We start from the raw sequence: 20,809 nt of genomic DNA, 5'->3' as shown, positions 1-20,809 counted from the left end.
CTCAACCTTTCACCTGCCAGGTTCCTAGCCCTTCACCCTTGACCCACTGCTGTGTTTGCTTAGCATTGTGCCAATCGACTTTAGAAGTCTGTGTGTGTGTGTGTGTGTGTGTGTGTGTGTGTGTGTGTGTGTGTGTGTGTGTGTGTGTGTGTATTATTATTATTATTATTATTATTATTATTATTATTATTATTATTATTATCAGTATTTTTGAAGACTTTTGCTCCCAGTTTCTACAATGCTCACCTTCAGATTACCTGTTGTCTTATCATATCACAGGTTGAATGGGCTCTTTTTATGATGAAAAGGAATGCATCAACTCGATACCTTTGTTGTAATAGGGCTATTTTAATAAATTAAATCAAAACATAATCCTTGAAATGAGCTGTTTTGTTACCTGTTTTCACTTCTCCAGATAGTCATCACAATTCACTTTGTACTTCTGCCAATGATGGACAAGCTTCTTAAAGTTGTCATGAAAGAATGCTACATTTTGTCTCTTCAGCTAGGTCCTGACAATCCCTTCCTTCTCTTCACATGAGTTAAAAAGATGCCCCCAAAGGTATTCCTCCAATTTTGGGAAAAGATGAAAGTCGTATGAGCAGCAAGTCTGGATGGTGTGGTGGAAAGTGAGGTCCAACTTCACAATTGTCTCTTGGATGTCTTGTAAAGCCTAGTGGATTACTTCTTGTGCTTCTGAATTCAGTTTAATTGTTGGTTCAAAGCTTTGAAGGGTGCAACACAATGGTTTGAATTGATAATGGTGTCATGTTCAAGGAGTATCACCGTTTGTGTCCTCAAAAATTATAACTACAAGTTTTTCTGCTGAAGCCTGAGTATTATTATTTTCTCCTCTGAGGGTTATGTTTTGTGGTATTCTATGGACTGATGCTTCATTTCTGGGTCATAATGATGAGCCTATGTTTTGTCAGCTGTCATGATGCTATGAAGAAATTCCTCCCATTTATTCTCACAATGTGACAATGATTGCTTGCAAATTTCAACTCTTGAAACTTTCATCTCTGCAATCAGCATTTGAAAGACCCATTTTGCACAAACCTTCTGATATTGAAGAACATCAATAACATGGCCTACATGCTCCTGTGAAGTGCCAGACTTGACAGCAATTTCCATTTCACTGATCCACCAATTGTTCTTAATCAGTTCAGCAAGCTGCTCATCTGAAACTTATTTATTGCCATCACAGGTTATCCCCTTTGTTCTGGAACACACAAATCAGCTTTTTCATCTTTACATCACGGGGGGGGGGGGGGCAGCAATACACAATATTCATGTTAATACAGTCATAATATTAACAACCTGCATTTGGCAGTGAATTTTAATTGGAGGGACTTCAATGCCAATCAAAAATTCAATCATGGCACATTGCTTAAAGTACTTTGATACAGCCTTCCTTTTTACAAACAATAGCAATATACAACAATTTCCTGCCAACTGCAATGAAAGGACAGCTGTTAAAGAACATGTCAGAGTTTCTAGCATGTCACTACTGCCATCTATTGGTGACTTCTGACATTGGAAGCACTGTGTCATTCAGCCCTTTTGATGTATTTTTATTGTTTTCTAAAGTTTTTGATTGCTTATAAAACAAGTTAAGAGTTAGCTAAAAAGGTAGATAAAACTGTCCCAATAAAATGTTCTTTGAGGAGTTTGCCTGCCTTGGTGTTCTTATTGAATGGGATGTATTACTTGGAACCCTCACAATAATCTCTTCTGAAGGGTTTATAATTTCATCTGCTGGATGGAATGCCCATTTTAAAAAAGAACAAGTTTTTAAAAAGAAATATAGCCATTTTCTCTAAAGTTTTAATTTTTGCATGCATGTATATAAGAGACAGCACTTGCATATGTTATCACAATGCATTTTTTGCCATTTTGCAACATTTCTGGATTCTGCAAACTTTATTTATTTATTTATTTATTTATTTATTAGATTTTTATACCGCCCTTCTCCCGAAGGACTCAGGGCGATTCACAGCCATAATAAAAATAGAACAATATACAATTAAAACAACAATTAAAAAACTTATTATATATGGGCTGAGATATAAAACAATATCCTATTAAAATTAAACTCTCTAAAAATATAAAATTATAAAATTTAAAAATCACGAAGCCAGTCCCGCACGGATGAATAAATAGGTCTTGAGCTCACGGCGGAAGGTCCGAAGGTCAGACAGTTGGCATAATCCAGGGGGAAGTTCGTTCCAGAGGGTAGGAGTCCCACAGAGAAGGACCTTCCCCTGGGGGCCGCCAGCCGACATTGCTTGGCGGACGGCACCCTGAGAAGCCCCTCTCTGTGTGAGCGTACGGGACGGTGGGAGGTATTCGGTAGCAGAAGGCGGTCCCGTAAGTACCCTGGCCCTAAGCCATGGAGCGCTTTAAAGGTAGTGACCAACACCTTGAAGTGCACCCAGAAGACCACAGGTAGCCAGTGCAGTCTGCGCAGGAGTGGTGTTATGTGGGAGCCATGTGTGGCTCCCTCTATCACCCGCGCAGCCGCATTCTGAACTAACTGCAGCCTCCGGGTGCTCTTCAAGGGGAGCCCCATGTAGAGAGCATTGCAATAATCCAGGCGGGAGGTAACAAGAGCGTGAGTGACCATGCATAGGGCATCCCGGTCAAGGAAGGGGCGCAACTGGCGAATTAGGCGAAACTGATGAAAAGCTCTCCTGGAGACGGCCGTCAAATGATCTTCAAACAACAGCCGTTCATCCAGGAGAACGCCCAAGTTGCGCACCCTTTCCGCTGGGGCCAATGTTTCGCCCCCAACAGTCAGCTGCAACTGCAGCTGCCTGTACTGGGGTGCCGGCATCCACAGCCACTCCGTCTTGGAGGGATTGAGCTTGAGCCTGTTTCTCCCCATCCAGACCTGTACGGCTTCCAGACACCGGGACAGCACTTCAACAGCTCCGTTGGGGTGGCCTGGGGTGGAAAAGTACAGCTGCGTGTCATCAGCGTACAGCTGATAACTCACCCCAAAGCCACTGATGATCTCACCCAGTGGCTTCATGTAGATGTTGAACAGGAGAGGTGAGAGAATCGACCCCTGTGGCACCCCACAAGTGAGGCACCTCGCAGTCGATCTCCACCCCCCTGTCAACACCGTCTGCAACCGGTCAGAGAGATAGGAGGAGAACCACCGATAGACGGTGCCTCCCACTCCCAAACCCTCCAACCGGTGCAGCAAGATACCATGGTCGATGGTATCAAAAGCCACTGAGAGGTCTAATAGGACCAGGGCTGAGGAACAACCCCTGGCCCTGGCCCTCCAGAGATCATCCACCAAAGCAGTCTCCGTGCTATATCCAGGTCGGAAGCCGGACTGGAATGGGTCTAAATAGACAGCTTCATCTTTGTTGACTGGAATAATTTCTATGAACAAAAAAGCACAAGATGGGTATGTGATATATCTATGATAATCACCAGAAACATATTCAAGTATTACTACTAGATTAGAATATAGTATAAATAAATTTATATTAAAAGGGAACGTTTGTAGCCGAGTCAAATAGACCTAATCCCTGCACAAATATTTCTTGGCAAAAGCATTATTCCTGATCATCTTATCCCGAGTCCATGAGTGAAACCAATTTAGGTTATTCTTGCTCTACTGGTACTAAAGTACCATTTCCCTGCATTAACTGCCAGTATCCAACAGCAGCCACATTCAAGGTCTGTTCTGTCCCCCTCCCCTCAGTCCGAGCGATGACTTAATTAGCCGGCAACTATCAGCTTCTGGCAGCAAACTAGCGAGCGTCTGCCAAGTATTTCTGTTATCTTGCTTGATGCCAATGAGTCAACCAGGAACAAACAGTACTTCAGCAGTTGATTTGCAGTTGAGCAGTTGATTTGCTTGCAGTTGAGCAGTTGATTTGCTTGCCACGAAGTGGTATAGCAGCTCTTGCTGCTTCTATATCCTGTGGGTTGTGGCTCCATGACTCAGCACTCTCTAGGCCTGCCCCACCCTTGCTTCTTTCCCGCCTCTCCTGCCTACGAAACCTAGGGTCCAGCCAGGCCTGATTGTCATCAGTTGGGTCTGGAGGCGTGGCCTGGGGGGGAAAGAGTCAGGGGATGGAGGCCTCGTTATCTCCTCCACCTGGCCTGCCTCTGGCCCCTGGAGCTGAGCCAGGGAAGCCGGTGCTCCAGAGGTAAGTCCTGATGGCCCTTCCCCTTCACTTTCTGAGTCACTTTCTGGCAGGGGCCCCGGCTCGGGGGGCGCAGACACAACAAGGTCTCTAAAACCTGCTGCTCTTGGCCTAACAAAAATCAGTTTTGTGACGTTGCTATTTTTGTACGGGGAAGCATCAAATGGTATCCTTGAGAGCTTTCTTGAAAAGCAAACAGCAGCTTTGCAGAGAGGCACCATGCCTGTAAAAAGTTAACGTTGTTGTTGTTAGTTGCGAAGTCATGTCCGACCCATCGTGACCCCATGGACAATGTTCCTCCAGGCCTTCCTGTCCTCTACCATCCTCTGGAGTCCATTTAAACTCATGCCTACTGCTTCAGTGACTCCATCTAGTGACTCCACCTCGTTCTCTACCGTCTCCTTCTCCTTTTGCCCTCAATCGTTCCCAGCATTAGGCTCTTCTCCAGTGAGTCCTTCCTTCTCATTAGTTGGCCAAAGCATTTCAGTTTTATCTTCAGGATCTGGGCTTCTAAAGAGCAGTCAGGGTTGCTCTCCTCTAGGACTGATTTGTTTGTTCGCCTTGCAGTCCAAGGGACTCGCAGGAGTCTTCTCCAGCACCATAGTTCAAAGGCCTCAATTCTTTGGCACTCAGCCTTTCTTATGGTCCAACTTTCACAGCCATACATTGCAACTGGGCAAACCATAGCTTTGACTATACGCACTTTTATTGGCCAGGTGATGTCTCTGCTTTTTAGTATGCTGTCTAGATTTGTCATAACTTTCCTCCCCAGGAGCAAGCGTTTCTTGGGTGCAGTCCCCATCTGCGGTGATCTTGGAGCCCAGGAAAATAAATCTGTCACTACTTCCATTTCTTCCCCATCTATCTGCCAGGAAATTAATTTACAGTATGTTAATCCAGAGGTGGGATTCAGCCAGTTCGCACCTATTTGGGAGAACCGGTTGTTAACTTTCTAAGCAGTTTGGAGAACCAGCTGTTGGAAGAAATCTTATTTTGTTTTTTTCCACTTTACAGGGCTAATCCTGTAAGGAAGGCAGGAAGGAAACATTCTGATGTTGTTTCTAGTCTAATCTTTATTGCCCTGCTTACAGAAACTGCCTCTCTGGTTAACCCTTGTTCCATTGTAACAGCTAAGGTGAAGCGCCCATCGACGTGAGTGATGTTGAGTTGGCCATGCCCACACAGTCACATGACCACCAAGCCATGCCTATCCAGCTGGTCATTAGGGCGGAGAACCGGTTGTTAAATTATTTGAATCCCACTACTGTGTTAATCCCAAGATTGTTCAGGGACTTCTGCTTGACAGTTATTTACATAATAAAGGAGAATATTTATTGGACACACACATCCCATTGACTTTAGGTTTCAGTTGCCCACATAGCATGACGATGCACACATTCAACCTCTTCTAGAATTTTCCTCTTCTTTTCTTCTGCAGCTTTCAGACCATTTTGAAATACTCTTGATCCAACCAGTAATCTTTGTAATCTTGTATCTTCTGCATTCTTCCTGGTGTTGCAATCCTTTTAATTGAATCTTAACTCATCTTTCGCTCATATTTCTGATGACCCATCTGTTAACCACAGTCCCAAGAGCACCTCTTATGCTCCTATTCTTTACCCCCTCCCCCCCACTTTCTATTTATAAATTCAGATTGTGCTGCCAAGGCCACAGTGAAGTGTTACCTTCTCCAAAAATGATTGCTTAATTAAAAACTGACATGTTCTGTCTTCTGTTGGCCATTGCAGTGTTTGAGACCTTTCCAGAACACAGCCCGGGGTAACATCGACTTACCTTCCTTACCGGCTCGGATGTCTGCTTGTCACATGCACGCACAGACCTTCTCCCTATGCGCAAAACCTTCTGTGCATGCGCAGAAGGTAAAAAACACATTACCACCTGATTAAAAGCAGGAAGTAATGACACCCGGGTGGCAGATGTCACTGGTTCGGCGATTGCTACCAGATCACCGAACCACTGGCCATGATCGTTACCGGGATCTGGTCACGAGATCTGGTCAGAACCGGGAGCATTTCACCCCTAACACAGTCTGTTATAAGAGTGATAGGTACTTTCTCTGAGAAGAGATGGGCACACAGGGCCATCTACTGTTTCCTATGACCCAGTTAGAATGATTGAATTTAGCAATTACTCCAAAATGTAATTTAATTCTGATGGTGGCGAGTTTTAGCTTCAAACCTGGGGATAACACCCCTCCCCAAAAAAAATAGCTATTAGGTGAAATTATTATGAAACTGTTGAAGAAAAATATGTTTATCTAATCCTTGCTCAAAAGCTGTGCAATTTGGCTGCAAATCTGCTCTGTGATTTGATTTTAAGCATGATGAACGAAATAAAAATCCCTTTGTGGGGCTGCAGCAGGAAGTTTCATGACACCATATGTTTTCTGCAATGGCTTTGTTTGAGGATTGATTGTATGACTTCATCCTAAATTACAGAGAAACTATAATAGGAAGCCTCTTCATCATTTCTCAAACTGGATTCATTGGATGTAAGGTTTAATCTAGTCATGATAAGATTAGATGCTATGGTGACAATACCAAAGCAATTGTTCTTCTCTACTAGTGATCTCTGTTAAGGGTCTGCAATTGTTAAGGGTTAGCAATTGTTCAGTAACAACGATGAAAAAATAACTCTGTCCCCATGCTTGCATTTATAATCTTGACAGATTTGAAAAGAAAAGCTGAAAAACATAACTACAGTCATGGTTTCACTTAGCAACCTTTTCACTTAATGACCATGTGGCTAATTCCAATTGTGGTCGCTAAATAAGGACTACCTGTATATAAAACACATGCAAGGGAAGATGATAAAATGCCAGGTTCCCAGATTTGTTTTGCCTCAAAATAATTATTTTGATGGACTTGACTAAAAGACTTGGTACAATTTCCCAGTTTAGGAAATTAAGTTATCATAATATATCTTGATATAATGGTTTATTGTCATCCTGAGTCCTGAGTCCTGAGTCCTTCGGGAGAAGGGCGGTATAGAAATCAAATAAATAATAATAATAAAAATAATAATCCTTCTTGTAGAGCCAACCAAGCTACATTTATTTTCTAAATTATTATGCCCTGGGTAATGCCATTGCATCCCTTGATCTTTTTTGTCAATTACTTTGCTTATCACATGCTTGGAACCCATAATCCAAACAGCACATTTGGGTGTGAATCATAACAAAGGCAACAGAAAAGGAGGCAATAGGAACAGCATACTTCACACCAGTATATTGTTCTAATGACTTGATGGTGGTTGACTAGTACTTTCAGTTACCAGTAGGGAAAAAGCTCCAAATGTATTATAAATCATCTTTCAATCTACTATGTCTAATTGTTGAAGTATAATATCTATAATTCCCAGTCAGCATGACCATTAAAAGTAAGATAGAGCATGACTAAAACCTCTGAAATGAGATAGGTTTAGAATGAATGGAATAGAATGGAATGGAGAGGAGAGGAGAGGAGAGGAGAGGGAGAGAAGGAGAGAGGGAGAGGGAGAGGGAGAGGGAGAGGGAGAGGGAAGGAAGGAAGGAAGGAAGGTTGTACTTTGACCAAGTAAATTGGTATGCAAATCCCCATGCATCTGGGAAAGCTGTTGGGTAGCTATCATAAATTCTGAAGCCTTCCGATCCCACATTTGTTGTGAACTTGTATGTGAAGTATGGGAAATGGAGAGAGATTATTGCTTGTGTGCTCTTCTGACTATAAATTTGGTAAAATCAAGACCTGTAATATCTTGAGAATATACCTCTTTGATATTAAGGCCCCCTGATTTATTTAAACTTCTCTTGTTCTGATGTCCTTGTCACTATGTTTGTACTTCTGTGTGACTTTCTGTGTATTGTAAGCTAAAACTAGTTTACATCAGGTAATAATCTAGGGCGGCATCTGCCCTCTGTGGCCCTTCAAGTATTTGCAGCTGCCCTTCAGTCTTTCTCCTCTGCTCTTCTTCAGGCTCTCTACCAGAAAGGAAGATGATTGAAGGGCTTCTGGCATATGGCTTAAAATGGGTGAAAAGTAATTTTTTTTAGCTCCAAAGCCCCAGAATCAGAATTTTCTCCCCCCCAAAAAACACCCACTTTTTAAAAAAAGGCTTTTGAATTTGAAATATGACAAATGGGTCATAGAAAAATTAGTTCTGTAAGTGAAAGTCAAGCACAATACAGAGTTTTCCATTAGGAAGGATCTGGGTGATGACCAGGCTGCTTAAGAGCTCCATAGAAGCATCCTGCAATTGCTGTCTGAAAGTAACCCAATCAAACTGGGGGCGAGTTCAATAATTCATAGGCAGTATCAACTCCTGTCATTATGTCAAAACTGATTACCATTTGCACCTGTAATTAGATATAATGGGTACAATTTCTAGCCTTGCTGAACCTTCTGCTGAGATATTTATGGCAGAAGGTTGCTAAGAGTTATCTCTCCCAGCCTTTGGAGTTTCAGTTTGATTCATTCATCAGAAGAGAAGAAATAATTCTCTCCACTGAATATATGGCTACTCCAATAGACTGAAAATAGGTCATAAATCAGAAGACACTCTTGGCTTAGGACCCATTTATTGCCACTGTCCAAGCACTGGGAAGAACATCACTTTATGGAGATTCAGAACTAGCAAAAAGGTGAAAAATTTCCCTGAATCAGGCTTGACTCCTGGTGACTTCAATTATGGGATTATCTTGGCAGTTTCCCATTGTCTTCTTCCAGGAATGGGTGGATAGATATTCTCTCTCTCTCTCCCTCCCTCCCATCCTCCCTCCCTCCCACTCTCTCTCTCTCTTCTTAATCCAGTCTAGACTGACTATGTGTTGTCACCTTTTGAGATGTAGGACTTGCAGTGATCAAAATATTAACTCTGTAGTTTATTCCTTGTACGTACTGTAAATGCAAACATCAGTGCAAATATCTTTTTAAGCAAACGCAAATATTAGTTTTGGGAAATTGAGTTCACTATTTTGAAATAGCTTCTTTTTCTGCAAAGGCAATTTTGTACTTTTCTGAAAAAGAATTCTAAAATTTCAGAAACTAAAGACGTAGGAAGTCTTTGATTGGAATTCTGTGGAAATGGACAAAAATGCCATCATGAGTCCCTTTTTTCTTGCCCACAGTGATTGCAACCAACAGTGTAATTTGTATAAATGTGCAAGGACTATGCTAATTTTTTATTAAGTATACTCAAGCTACTTTACGAAATAATTGCCAGTTAATCTTTGGCTTTCTTATGAAATTAACAATATCAGAGTTGGAAGGGGCCTTGGAGATCTTCTAATCTAGCCTTCTGCTCAAGCAGGAGACTCTATACCAGTGATGGTTAACTTTTTTGTTGCCGAGTGCCATAACTCCCAAACCGCAATACGAGTGCCCCTCTGCGCATGTGCCCCACCCCCGTGCATTTGCATGCATCCCCGTGCATGCCTCCCACCCCCCCATTTTGGGCCTGGAAAGCCTCCTGCACCAACTTGCACCCCCCCATGCATGCACCCTTCCCCCTGCACATGCGCATCCCCCACATGCGCCCCTCCACCATGCGTGTGCGGCAGAGACCCAAAGACCAGTTGGCCGGCGGGTGCACGTATGCGGTAGAGCTGGGTTGGGGCGACAGCTGGCGTGCCCGGAGAGAGGGCTCTGTGTGCCACCTGTGGCACCTGTGCCATAGATTCGCCATCACGCCTCTATGCCGTTCTGGACAAATTGCTGTCCAGTCTCTTCTTAAAAACTTCCAGTTATGGAATACTCACAATACCCCTTGGGGGGGGGCAAAGTTCCATTAATTGTCCTTGCTGTTGACTCCAATTGTCATTGTTTCATTTTAAAGTGATTTTTCAATAGACTTGCAAGACTTGCCTGAATTGTCACTCATATAAGCACTTCCTGAGTAGAGTTTGGCTCACAACACTCCCTTTGACAGAAGACGAGAGAGATTTATTGCCAATATTTTACTCCTTAGAACCTGAAAATCTGATCCAGAGAGTTGGAGAATAGCATATTTTTTGGAATATAAGACACACCTCCCCCCCCCAATGGGTGAAAATCTGGGTGCATTTTATACTCTGAACATAGCACCGGCCAGCTTCTTAAAGAGAGGTTTCAGAGGCTGAAAAAAGCATCAGACACGAAGCTTCAGAAAAGAAGGCCCCAAACAGAGCTTCAGAAGCTTTTTTTCTGAAGCTGTTTCAGAGGCTTTCAGAGGCAGAAAAAAAGGGTTTTTTTGAAATGGAGTTTCAGAAGTTTCAGAGGCAGAAAAAAAAAACACCAAAAAAAAAAAAAAAAAGCAAGGCACTGAGCTCACAACGAAGGAACCTGTTGCTAAAATTCACCTCTGGGAACAGCTGATTGGGAGTATTCAGAGAGGCCAATCCATCTGCCAATCAGCTTTTTTCTTATTCCTCCCCAAAAACTAAGGTGCATCTTATACTCTGAAAAATACGGTAGTTTAGAAGAAAAGGACACAACTGATATTAGTAGGCATCTCCTTGAGTGCGCCACTTGATTTTAATTTTAAATAACAGGAAATGGATTGGTTTTATAAGAAAAATAAGGTTTTTAAATTTCCCCATTAGCCCCAAGGTTTGACCATTGGAATTGATCTGGAATTGATTCTGCAAGAAGGAAGATATGATCCAGATGGATCTTGACAGGCTTGAACACTGGGCCCTATCTAACAAAATGAAATTCAATATAGGAGAAAAGTAAAGTCCTACACTTAGGCAAGAAAAACCAAAAGTACACATATAAACTGGGTGAAACCCGGCTTAATAGCAGTGACTGTGAGAGGGATCTTAGAGTCTTAGTGGACAATCAGCTAAATATGAGCCAGCAGTGTGCAGCAGCCGCCAAAAAAGCCAATGCAATCGTAAGCTGCATTAACAGAGGGATACAATCAAGATCAAGTGAGGTACTAATACCATGCTATAAAGTCCTAGTAAGATCACACCTAGAGTACTGCATCCAGTTTTGGTCACCACACTATAAAAAAGATATTGCGACTCTAGAAAAAGTGCAGAAAAGAGCAACCAGGATGATTAGGGGACTGGAGACTAAAACATATGAAGAACAGGACTGGGCATGTCTAGTCTAGTGAAGAGAAGGACTGGGGAGACATGATAACAGTCTTCCAATATTTGAGGGGCTGCCACAGAGGAAGGGGTCAAGCTATTTTCTAAAGCACCTGTAGGCCAGACAAGGGATAATAGATGGAAACTGAACAAGGAGAGATTTAACCTGGAAATAAAGAGAAATTTTCTGACAGTGAGAACAATCAACCACAGGAACAGTTTGCCTTTGGAAGTAGTGGGAGCTTCATCACTTGAGACTTTCAAGAAGAGATTGGACTGCCATTTGTCAGAAATGGTGTAGGATCCCCTGCTTGGGCAGGGGGTTGGACTAGAGGACCTACAAGGTCCCTTCCAACTCTGTTAATCTGTAATCTGATGAGAATCTGGATAAAGTCCAGACTGTTCCATAACTAGAGGAGTTTCTATTTTTCATTAATGCTAGGACTCCAAGCCACCACTTTAATGTACCTCTCATTGAAGCGATAGCCACTGTCCCACTAAAGGCAGCCATTTTGATGCTCCAAGGATTATGTCTAAGAATAGAAACTGACAAGAATCTCAGTGGCTAGAATCATACAATTGCTTACACTAAATTTGTTGAATGGCTACATGTTCCATGGAATCTGGGAAAGTCTGAGAAAGAAAATAATGCTTTTTAAAGAGCCTGACACTACTGCTTCTCTTTTTAAAAAGTTATAGAATGAGTCCTTGGTTCATTTATCAAGCAAGTGCCCTCTTTCACAGCAGGGTTATGTCAAGGAGAGTAAAACATGAAAGAGCAGGTCTCATCACCAAACCAATCTTAAAGAATTAACCACTGGCAACCTGTCAAAAATTTCAGGATTGGAAGAGTAATCAGAGAAAAACTAGGAATTTAGCTTGGCCTCCTTTCCTCTCCCTCTCGTTTCCTAAATGAAAACCTTAAAAGTTGGCATATGTTGCAGTTATGGTGAGAATCTGAGTGAAAGAAATAGGTTCAAGCATCCACAATATTTAGCATTCACAGTGCTGGAAATTGGCAGGACACCAGCCAGTTTCTGTGTTTCTTAATGCTGTAATATTAGAGTCTCCCTCTTCTTTCTTTAGGCCTGCTGGATTTGGGAACTAAAGATATTCTCCATTTAAATGCTAATCTTTTTCTGTGGCACAGATTCCTTTGTACATACAGTATGATGTTCTGGTGCAATAAAACTTAAACTGCAAATGTGAAATATCCACTGAGACTGCTCAGTGCCCCCTCCTCCCTTTTCAACATGCTAAAGAAGGAAAAAGGAGGGGGAAAAAGAAAATAGAAGGTTGGTGGATTGGGAAAGGAACAATTGCTGGTAAAACATGGAAATGACTGTTCTCTTTCTTGGGTTATTTTCTATAGCAGGCAGGAAGATGTTTATTCAATCTTTACTCCATCTGCGCAGATGCTTCAAAGAAGACTGCCTGTCTCTATTACATTTCAGAACTGAATTGAAATGCTATGCTTGTTGTTTCAGGGTTTGTCAATGTACAAACCCTGTACTATGTATAAAAGGGAAGGATGCCTTTCATGAATACGTTCTACCCCCTTGGCTTCCTTTTATTCAAGTGGGACTTGAACTGTCCTACCTGAATTCCCTCTCAAGTTCAAGTAGGGCATCCGGGAATAGCAGCTAAGGAGACAACCTAAATGGCTTTGATGTCACTCCTGGTTCAACATCATACCCCCTGTATCCCTATATTAGCTTCTGCTAATTTGTCTCTGGCTCATTAGCAACACAGAAGGATTTGGAGATCCAGAGACCAGCATGGTCTTTCTTGTATCTGGCCATTTGGAGGAAGCCTTTGTCAACCTGATCACGTGGTCTGAATCAGACATGGGTTTCAGCAGGTTCCGACCAGTTCTGGAGAACCGGTAGCAGAAATTTTGAGTAGTTCGGAGAACCAGTAGTAAAAATTCTGACTGGCCGTGCCTTCATCTATTCTCTGCCACCCAAGTCCCAGCTGATCAGGAGGGAATGGAGATTTTACAGTATCCTTCTCCTGCCATGCCCACCAAGCCATGCCCAAAAGCCATGCCACGCCCAATAAGCCATGCCCACAGAACTGGTAGTAAAAATTTTTGAAACCCACCACTGGTTTGAATGCACCTTTCTTTAAGTTTTTTGTCAGCCCTACAGGGTAGACCAGACTGAGAAGCCAAAGCCACATAGGTTAGGATTACTTTTTTTGTAACATCTATAGCAGTAGTAGTCAACCTGGTTCCTACCGCCCACTAGTGGGCATTTCAGCTTTCATGGTGGGCGATAGGGGTTTTGTCCGATACTGAAACACTTTCCTTTTTTTTAATTTAATTGACTTTTTAAAAAAATTTCATAGCATTATTTAAAAACATTTTCATTAGGTTTTCATAAAATTCCTTGTGACAATTTAAATTTCTGAAAATATACTATTTGCATCGCCTGCGCATAAGTTTAGTTCACGTTACGTAAGTGAAACTAAATGGCGCTATAGTGCAACCGCAAACAAAAGAGCCTCGTCCCAGAATAGCTCGCGCATCTCCCTCCCACACCACCCAGCTATAACAGACAAGCAGAGCTGGTAGCCGGCGCCCACCCCCCAACCCAATCCCTGATGTGCGAGAGGCATGCACAGACGACAATACACTTTATAAATCCCCATTACTGTGGAACCGGTGGGCGGTTAGAAAATTTTACTACTAACAGAGATACAAAAGTGGGCAGTAGGTATAAAAAGGTTGACTACCCCTGATCTATAGTAACAGAATCTTTTTAGAATAATAATAATAACAGAGTTGGAAGGGACCTTGGAGGTCTTCTAATCCAACCCCCTGCCCAGGCAGAAAATCCTACACCATTTCAGACAAATGGTTATCCAACATTTTCTTAAAAATTTCCAGTGTTGGAGCATTTACAACTTCTGCAGGCAAGTTGTTCCACTGATTAATTGTTCTAACTGTCAGGAAATTTCTCCTTAGTTCTAAGTTGCATCCCTCCTTGATTAGTTTCCACCCATTGCTTCTTGTTCTACCCTCAGGTGCTTTGGAGAATAGTTTGACACCCTCTTCTTTGTGGCAACCCCTGAGATATTGAAACACTGTATCATGTCTCCCCTAGTCCTTCTTTTCATTAAACTAAGCATACCCAGTTCCTGCAACCGTTCTTCATATGTTTTAGCCTCCAGTCCCCTAATCATCTTTGTTGCTCTTCTCTGCACTCTTTCTAGAGTCTCAACATCTTTTTTACATCATGGCGACCAAAACTGAATGCAATATTCCAAGTGTGGCCTTACCAAGGCATTATAAAGTGGTATTAACACTTCACGTGATCTTGATTCTATCCCTCTGTTTATGCAGCCCAGAACTGTGTTGGCTTTTTTGGCAGCTGCTGCACACTGCTGGCTCATATCTAAATGGTTGTCCACTAGACTCCAAGATCCCTCTCACAATTACTACTATTGAGCAAGGTACCACATATCCGATACCTGTGCATTTTGTTTTTTTGGCCTAAATGTAGAACCTTACTTTTTTCACTGCAGAATTTCATTTTGTTAGATAGCGCCCAATGTTCAAGTCTTGTCAAGATCTTTCTGTATCTTGAGCCTATCTTCTGGAGTGTTGGCTATTTCTGCCAGCTTTGTGTCATCTGCAAATTTGATGAGTTCCCCATCTATCCCCTCGTCCAAGTCATTGACGAAGATGTTGAAGAGTACTGGGCCTAAAACAGAGCCTTGGGATACTCCACTGCATACCTCCCTCTTGGAAGTCTGACTGTATAGTCCTTCCCTCTCTCACTTTACCTTCCTGTGAAAACTACGGAGGGATTTGAGATATTTTCTCAAGTTATTTTCCTGAGCTGGGCTCGTGCCCCACTTATCATTGTCTTGGAGGCAGTTGTTCCTCCTGTCCTTCTAGGCCATCCCTATTCCCTCTATAGTTTCAGAGAGATATCCGGTAGATGTTAGAGTCAACCATGTTACATTATAATGTAATCTTTGTCTTTCTCTCTGAAAGCTTATTTGCACTGAATGTACCATTCTGATAGTTTCTCTATATATCCCTTCTTGCAGCAGCACTGAGCACTACGACTTGAATAGCATCTAAAGTTAATGTACTGTATGTTGTCATTTTGATGAATACATGGTCCATGAATTCAATACCTGGCAGGTATTGTCTACCCATATCTGATGAATTCCAATTGTCAGTACTCAAGAACATAATATAGAATGAAACTGGTTGTTGTGGCCTATTGGCCACCGGCCCCTCCAGCCGCCGAATCAGAGGAGGAGGAGGCATGAGAATCAGGGTCAGCATCAAGGCAACCTGAGAGCTCCAAGGGGGAAGAGGGAATGGAGCTGGCAGAGAGAGAGAGAGAGAGAGAGAGAGAGAGAGAGAGAGAGAGGCAGAGCCTGTGCCGTCCATCAGCCCTCAGAGCCAACAGCCCCCAGATTTGGAGATGGTTGATGAGGAAGAGGAGGAACAGCTGGGTTCAGTGCCTGATGCACGAATGCGCAGAAGGCAGAGGAGAGGAGAGCAGTAGAAATCTGTGGGCCGATCCTTGGGAAGGAAGAACCACAGCTGCTAGTGAAGCCCCACCCTAGCTCTGGGGATAAAAGGCAGGGGGCAGAGATGAATAGATGTGGCAGACAACTATTCATCTCCTGGCTGGATGGACTTGTTAGCCTGTGGTGAGAGAGAAACTTTTTGCCGGGACTGCTGTCGCTCCTAATAAATAAATCTTTGAGTTAACTTCAGAGAGTTTGTCATGTCTGGGGAGCTGGGTCAGAACACTGGTCTTATATCATTGCCTTGCAGATTACCTAAGTTTCAGAATTCAGATGATTGGTTTGTGAGTTGAAGTGATGGTTGTGTGGAAGTATTCCTGAGCATCACAATTTCACCTTCTTGGTTCCCAATGTAAAGTGTTCTACTGAAAGTACAATCCTTTTATACAGTGATGGGCTTGATGTAGTTTATTTGCTTCCAGGCAGGATCCTTAATCAGTAATCACTCTGCTTCGGTCCCTGAATTTTGTGAGAAAGGAGGTGCCCATCCGAAACCCTTCTGTATTTTCCCGTTGTTTTGTTTTTGTTTTTGTTTCTTCTTTCTTATCAAAGAGAAAAACCAATGAAAATAAGCAAAGCAGAATATCTGAGCAAAGGCTTGTAAATGGTAGTCCTGAGGACCCTTCTTTCGGTGGCATCTTCTCAAAAGCTCCGTGAACAGACCTTCCTCTCAGGACAATGTGCTGAGTGATTCAAGGACTTTTCTGCTGTCAAATCTGAATCAATGGAAAAATCAACAGAATTATTAAGTGTTTAGTCAGGCTCTGAGGACTCCTCACATTCTGATAATAAAATGAGAAGTAATAGGTAGAAAGTGTCAAGAAGGTCTCAGATCAAAGATCATAACAGAGGGCATCCATCTTGTGGCTAGAATAGAATAGAATAGAACAGAATAGAACAGAACAGAACAGAACAGAACAGAACAGAATTTTTATTGGCCAAGTGTGATTGGACACACAAGGAATTTGTCTTGGTGCATATGCTCTCAGTGTACATAAAAGAAAAGATACATTCATCAAAGTACAACACTTACAACACTTAATGATAGTCATAGGCTACAAATAAGCTATCAGGAAACAGTATCAGTATAAATCGTAAGGATACAAGTAGCAAAGTTACAGTCATAAGTGGAAGGAGATGGGTGATGGGAACGATGAGAGGATTAATAATAGTGCAGATTTAGTAAATAGTTTGACAGTGTTGAGGGAATTATTTGTTTAGCAGAATGATGGCCTTCGGGAAAAAACTGTTCTTGTGTCTAGTTGTTCTGGTGTGCAGTGTTCTATAGCATCGTTTTGAGGGGAGGAATTGAAACAATTTATGTCCAGGATGTGAGGGGTCTGTAAATATTTTCACAGCCCTCTTTTTGATTCGTGATTAATTAAATTGATTAAATAAACTATTTAAAGACTCAAACATCCTTAGGGTCAAAGGATTTATAATTAGACTAGTATGCTTTAGAAGCACAGAATTAACCAAAACATTCAGCAGGCCTTGGATAAAATAAAGAATGCCATGCACCTTCATTTTGATATCTAGAATATACACATTTCAATTTTTTTTCTTTGCTGGCATATTTTTATCAGCTTTGATCTTTATTTTCTTTTCTTTTTTTAATAAAGAGAAAGGAGAAAGAGGAAAAATAGGCTCATTAGAACCACCGATCCTAGTGAATCTGTTTGTTGTTGGCCTTCTTGCCATACAGGGAGACACTTCATCCAATTGTTTGCTGGTAGCAGATGGATGCAAGCATCTGCTGTCATTGCCATCATGAGTATATTTGACAGATCCAGCAGGAGGCTTGCTGGTATTTCTGTGAAGGAAGAGAAGCGGGGAGGGAGGGGAAATATGTGCTAAGGCTTGCTAAGATGTAAGCTTGAAACTGAATAGTCTTCATATTCCAGACCCAGCAGAATGTGCCAGCAGTCTAATACACAGTCGGCATCAGTGGTTTTGATCAGAACATATTGGTGAACAGATATGAAGAATCTTTGCATCTCAGCAGATGGTCACATGTAATTGCAAAATCTGGGACTTGATCAGTACACTAATTTCATCAGATTTCTGAAAATCTCTCAAATGCAAAGCTGCCTTTGTAGTTTTGCATGAGAACCTGCATGAGAACTAGGTGGTGGCTCCAGGCAATGGAGGCTACATTGTTGTTGTTTGTGCAGTGTGCTTTGTCTATGCCAAAGAGTATTTGCTTGGACAGCATGCCACCCTGAAATGAACAGGAACCTCAGTTCACTTGCTGAAATTCTAAGAGTTGCATTAAAAGGCAATTCAATCGAACTACTGACCAAATATATATAAATGTTAAGTAGCGTTACATTGTAGATCAAATAGTTTTATATGCATGGCCAAAACCTGTTTAAAGGTAAAGGAGGATGAAGATGGCATTTTCACTTTTAACTATGAAAAAAGGTAAGTTCTTACAGAAAAGATTGTAAATGCAGCCAAATTTGCTTATTTGTACTATGATTTCATCATATGGAAAGCTAGACCTTCTATCATAATAACAGAATACCACATTTTCCACAAAATTTCTCACAGAAATTGGAAGTGGTTTTAGTCTACATTCATTCATGCCCATATTTCTTCCTCCTCTGTTCCTCCAGGTTGATCCTTACTTGCCCTATGAATACACATCCGAAGGAATGCTAGAGCGGATTCATGCCTACATTCAAAACCAGGTAACTTTTCTTCCCCTTCTTTCTGACTCAACCCAGCAGGTAGGAATATCCTAGAACCATTAATTTTGTTTATGTAGTATAAAATAACTCTAATCAGCCTAATTCTTCCCATTGTGCTGGACTAGAATTCCCACCTTCCTCAGCTAGCACAGCCTTCAGATTCTTAAATATTTACTAACATCTACTAAAGTAAGCAAGGCCAAATTTTGAGTCCTGTTTTGTCTGGGGAAGCCAAATATTTTACGAGAGAAATGAGGAACCTACATCTCTTTTAAAAGATTGTTGAAAGCAATGGCCCTGAATACTCCAGTGATATCCTGACATTATGGGCCATGTCCCTAATACCATACTTTTGGAGACAAAATAATTCTAAATAATAATGATAATAAAGCAATAAAGTAGCCCATTTCACATCACGTGAAGTGTTAATACCACTTTATAATGCCTTGGTAAGGCCACATTTGGAATACTACATCCTATTTTGGTCGCCACAATGTAAAAAAAAATGTTGAGACTCTAGAAAGAGGGCAGAGAAGGGCAACAACGATGATTAGGGGACTGGAGGCTAAAACATATGAAGAACAGTTGCAGGAACTGGGTATGTCTAGTTTAATGAAAAGAAGGACTAGGGGAGACATGATAGCAGTGTTCCAATATCTCAGGGCTGCCACAAAGAAGAGGGAGTCAAACTGTTCTCCAAAACACCTGAGGGTAGAACAAGAAGCAATGGGTGGAAACTAATCAAGGAGAGAAGCAGTCTAGAACTAAGGAGACATTTCTTGACAGTTACAACAATTAATCAGTGAACAACTTGCCTCCAGAAGTTGTAAATGCTCCAACACTGAAAGTTTTTAAGAAGAAGAGAAGAAAGAAAGAAAGAAAGAAAGAAAGAAAGAAAGAAAGAAAGAAAGAAAGAAAACCATTTATCTGAAATGGTATAGGGTTTCCTGCCTAAGAAGGGGTTGGACTAGAAGACCTCCAAGGTCCCTTCCAACTCTGTTATTCTATTCTATTCTATCTCTCTTAGTGAGTGACTATGGAAAGAGAATTTTTCATTCATTTGTCTGAAATGGTGTAGGGGCTTCCTGCCTGGGCAGGGGCTTGGACTAGAAGGTACCTTCCAACTCTGTTATTATTCTTATTATCCTTTCTTTTGAGGCTCCAAAAGTTGAAAAATAAAAATATGGAGAAGGAATCTATAAGAAATCCCTACATGAAATATTTTGATTTTCCAAATGATCAGAAAAATTGAATCCGTTTCCTGCTAGTTGTTGGCCATTTTGGAAACTTTGAGTAATTAAAATGGGAAAATTCTATTTTAAAAGTATATTTTCTCTCAAGCTTTTTTTCAGAAACATGTTTAATCTATTCCTGTATAACTTGGTTCTCTCTACCCACAGTTAATGACAGTTACTATTTTCAACACTTTTTTTCTTTTTGCTAATTGGAAAAATGATATGCTTTGATATGACAGAGAATACTAGCACATTGTTCCATTTTTAATCCTTGAAATAATATGATTATCATTGGAATAAAAACTAAGGATGTAATTTAGCACCCTTTTGTGCGCAGAAAGCAGAGTGTAAATTTTTCTCCCTTATTCCATGATCATGTCAATATTATGGGAAAGTGTTTTGTACCTCAAGGAGAGAAAAGTCTATTTTGGAATAGCAACTTCATCAGCAACTTCAGCAGAGGATAAATAGATCTAACAAGGTATCTTAGATCCATAGTTTTGAGTAATTTCGGTTGATTTTAGATATAATTAAAGACTGCTTAAAAAACCTGTCCACCAAATATTCACCACATCACATCACAAGGTTGATACTAATCTATTAAAAAGCCACTCCCAGTGATCCTGGAATTCAGTCCTTAACTTCATTTTTTAACAGGCACATGATGTTTCTGGAAGGGGTTATAAACTCCATTTAACAGATCTGTATTTCTCTATCTACTTACCTAGGAGTAATACCTATGAACTCTGTGGCACTTACCTATGGGAGGATATGGATAAGACTGACTCTATTAAAGAACAGGATTAACAGGAATTAGTTGCGGCCTGGGAACGGGCCGCGATTGGCGCTTTGGACCGTGTCGTGCCTTTGCGGCCTCTGACCCGGCGCAGATCTCAACCAGCCCCCTGGTTCTCCAAGGGGCTGAGGGAGATGAAACGCCGGAGAAGATGCCTAGAGAGTGCCTGGAGATCCAGCTGTTCCGAGGCTGACCGGACACTAGTTAGGTCCTATACTAGGACTTACCTAGTGGCACTGAGGGAAGCGAAGCGTTCCTACGTTTCCTCCCTCATTGCGTCGGCAGATAAC

At 41.6% G+C, this 20,809-nt stretch overlaps 1 protein-coding gene across 2 annotated transcripts in view; it reads left to right on the top strand.

Moving 5' to 3' along the window:
- Positions 1-20,809, top strand: part of MGAT5B (alpha-1,6-mannosylglycoprotein 6-beta-N-acetylglucosaminyltransferase B) — a 301,884-nt gene that overhangs the window by 270,071 nt on the left and 11,004 nt on the right. For both annotated transcript variants that reach the window (XM_058172876.1, XM_058172875.1), the window contains one exon: positions 18,414-18,488. In XM_058172876.1, coding sequence (XP_058028859.1) covers positions 18,414-18,488 — 75 coding nt within the window. The remainder of the gene's footprint in view (positions 1-18,413; positions 18,489-20,809) is intronic.

Source organism: Ahaetulla prasina, chromosome 2 (assembly GCF_028640845.1).
Source record: "Ahaetulla prasina isolate Xishuangbanna chromosome 2, ASM2864084v1, whole genome shotgun sequence".
NCBI lineage: Eukaryota > Metazoa > Chordata > Lepidosauria > Squamata > Colubridae > Ahaetulla > Ahaetulla prasina.
This window is presented reverse-complemented; position numbering and strand designations above follow the sequence as displayed.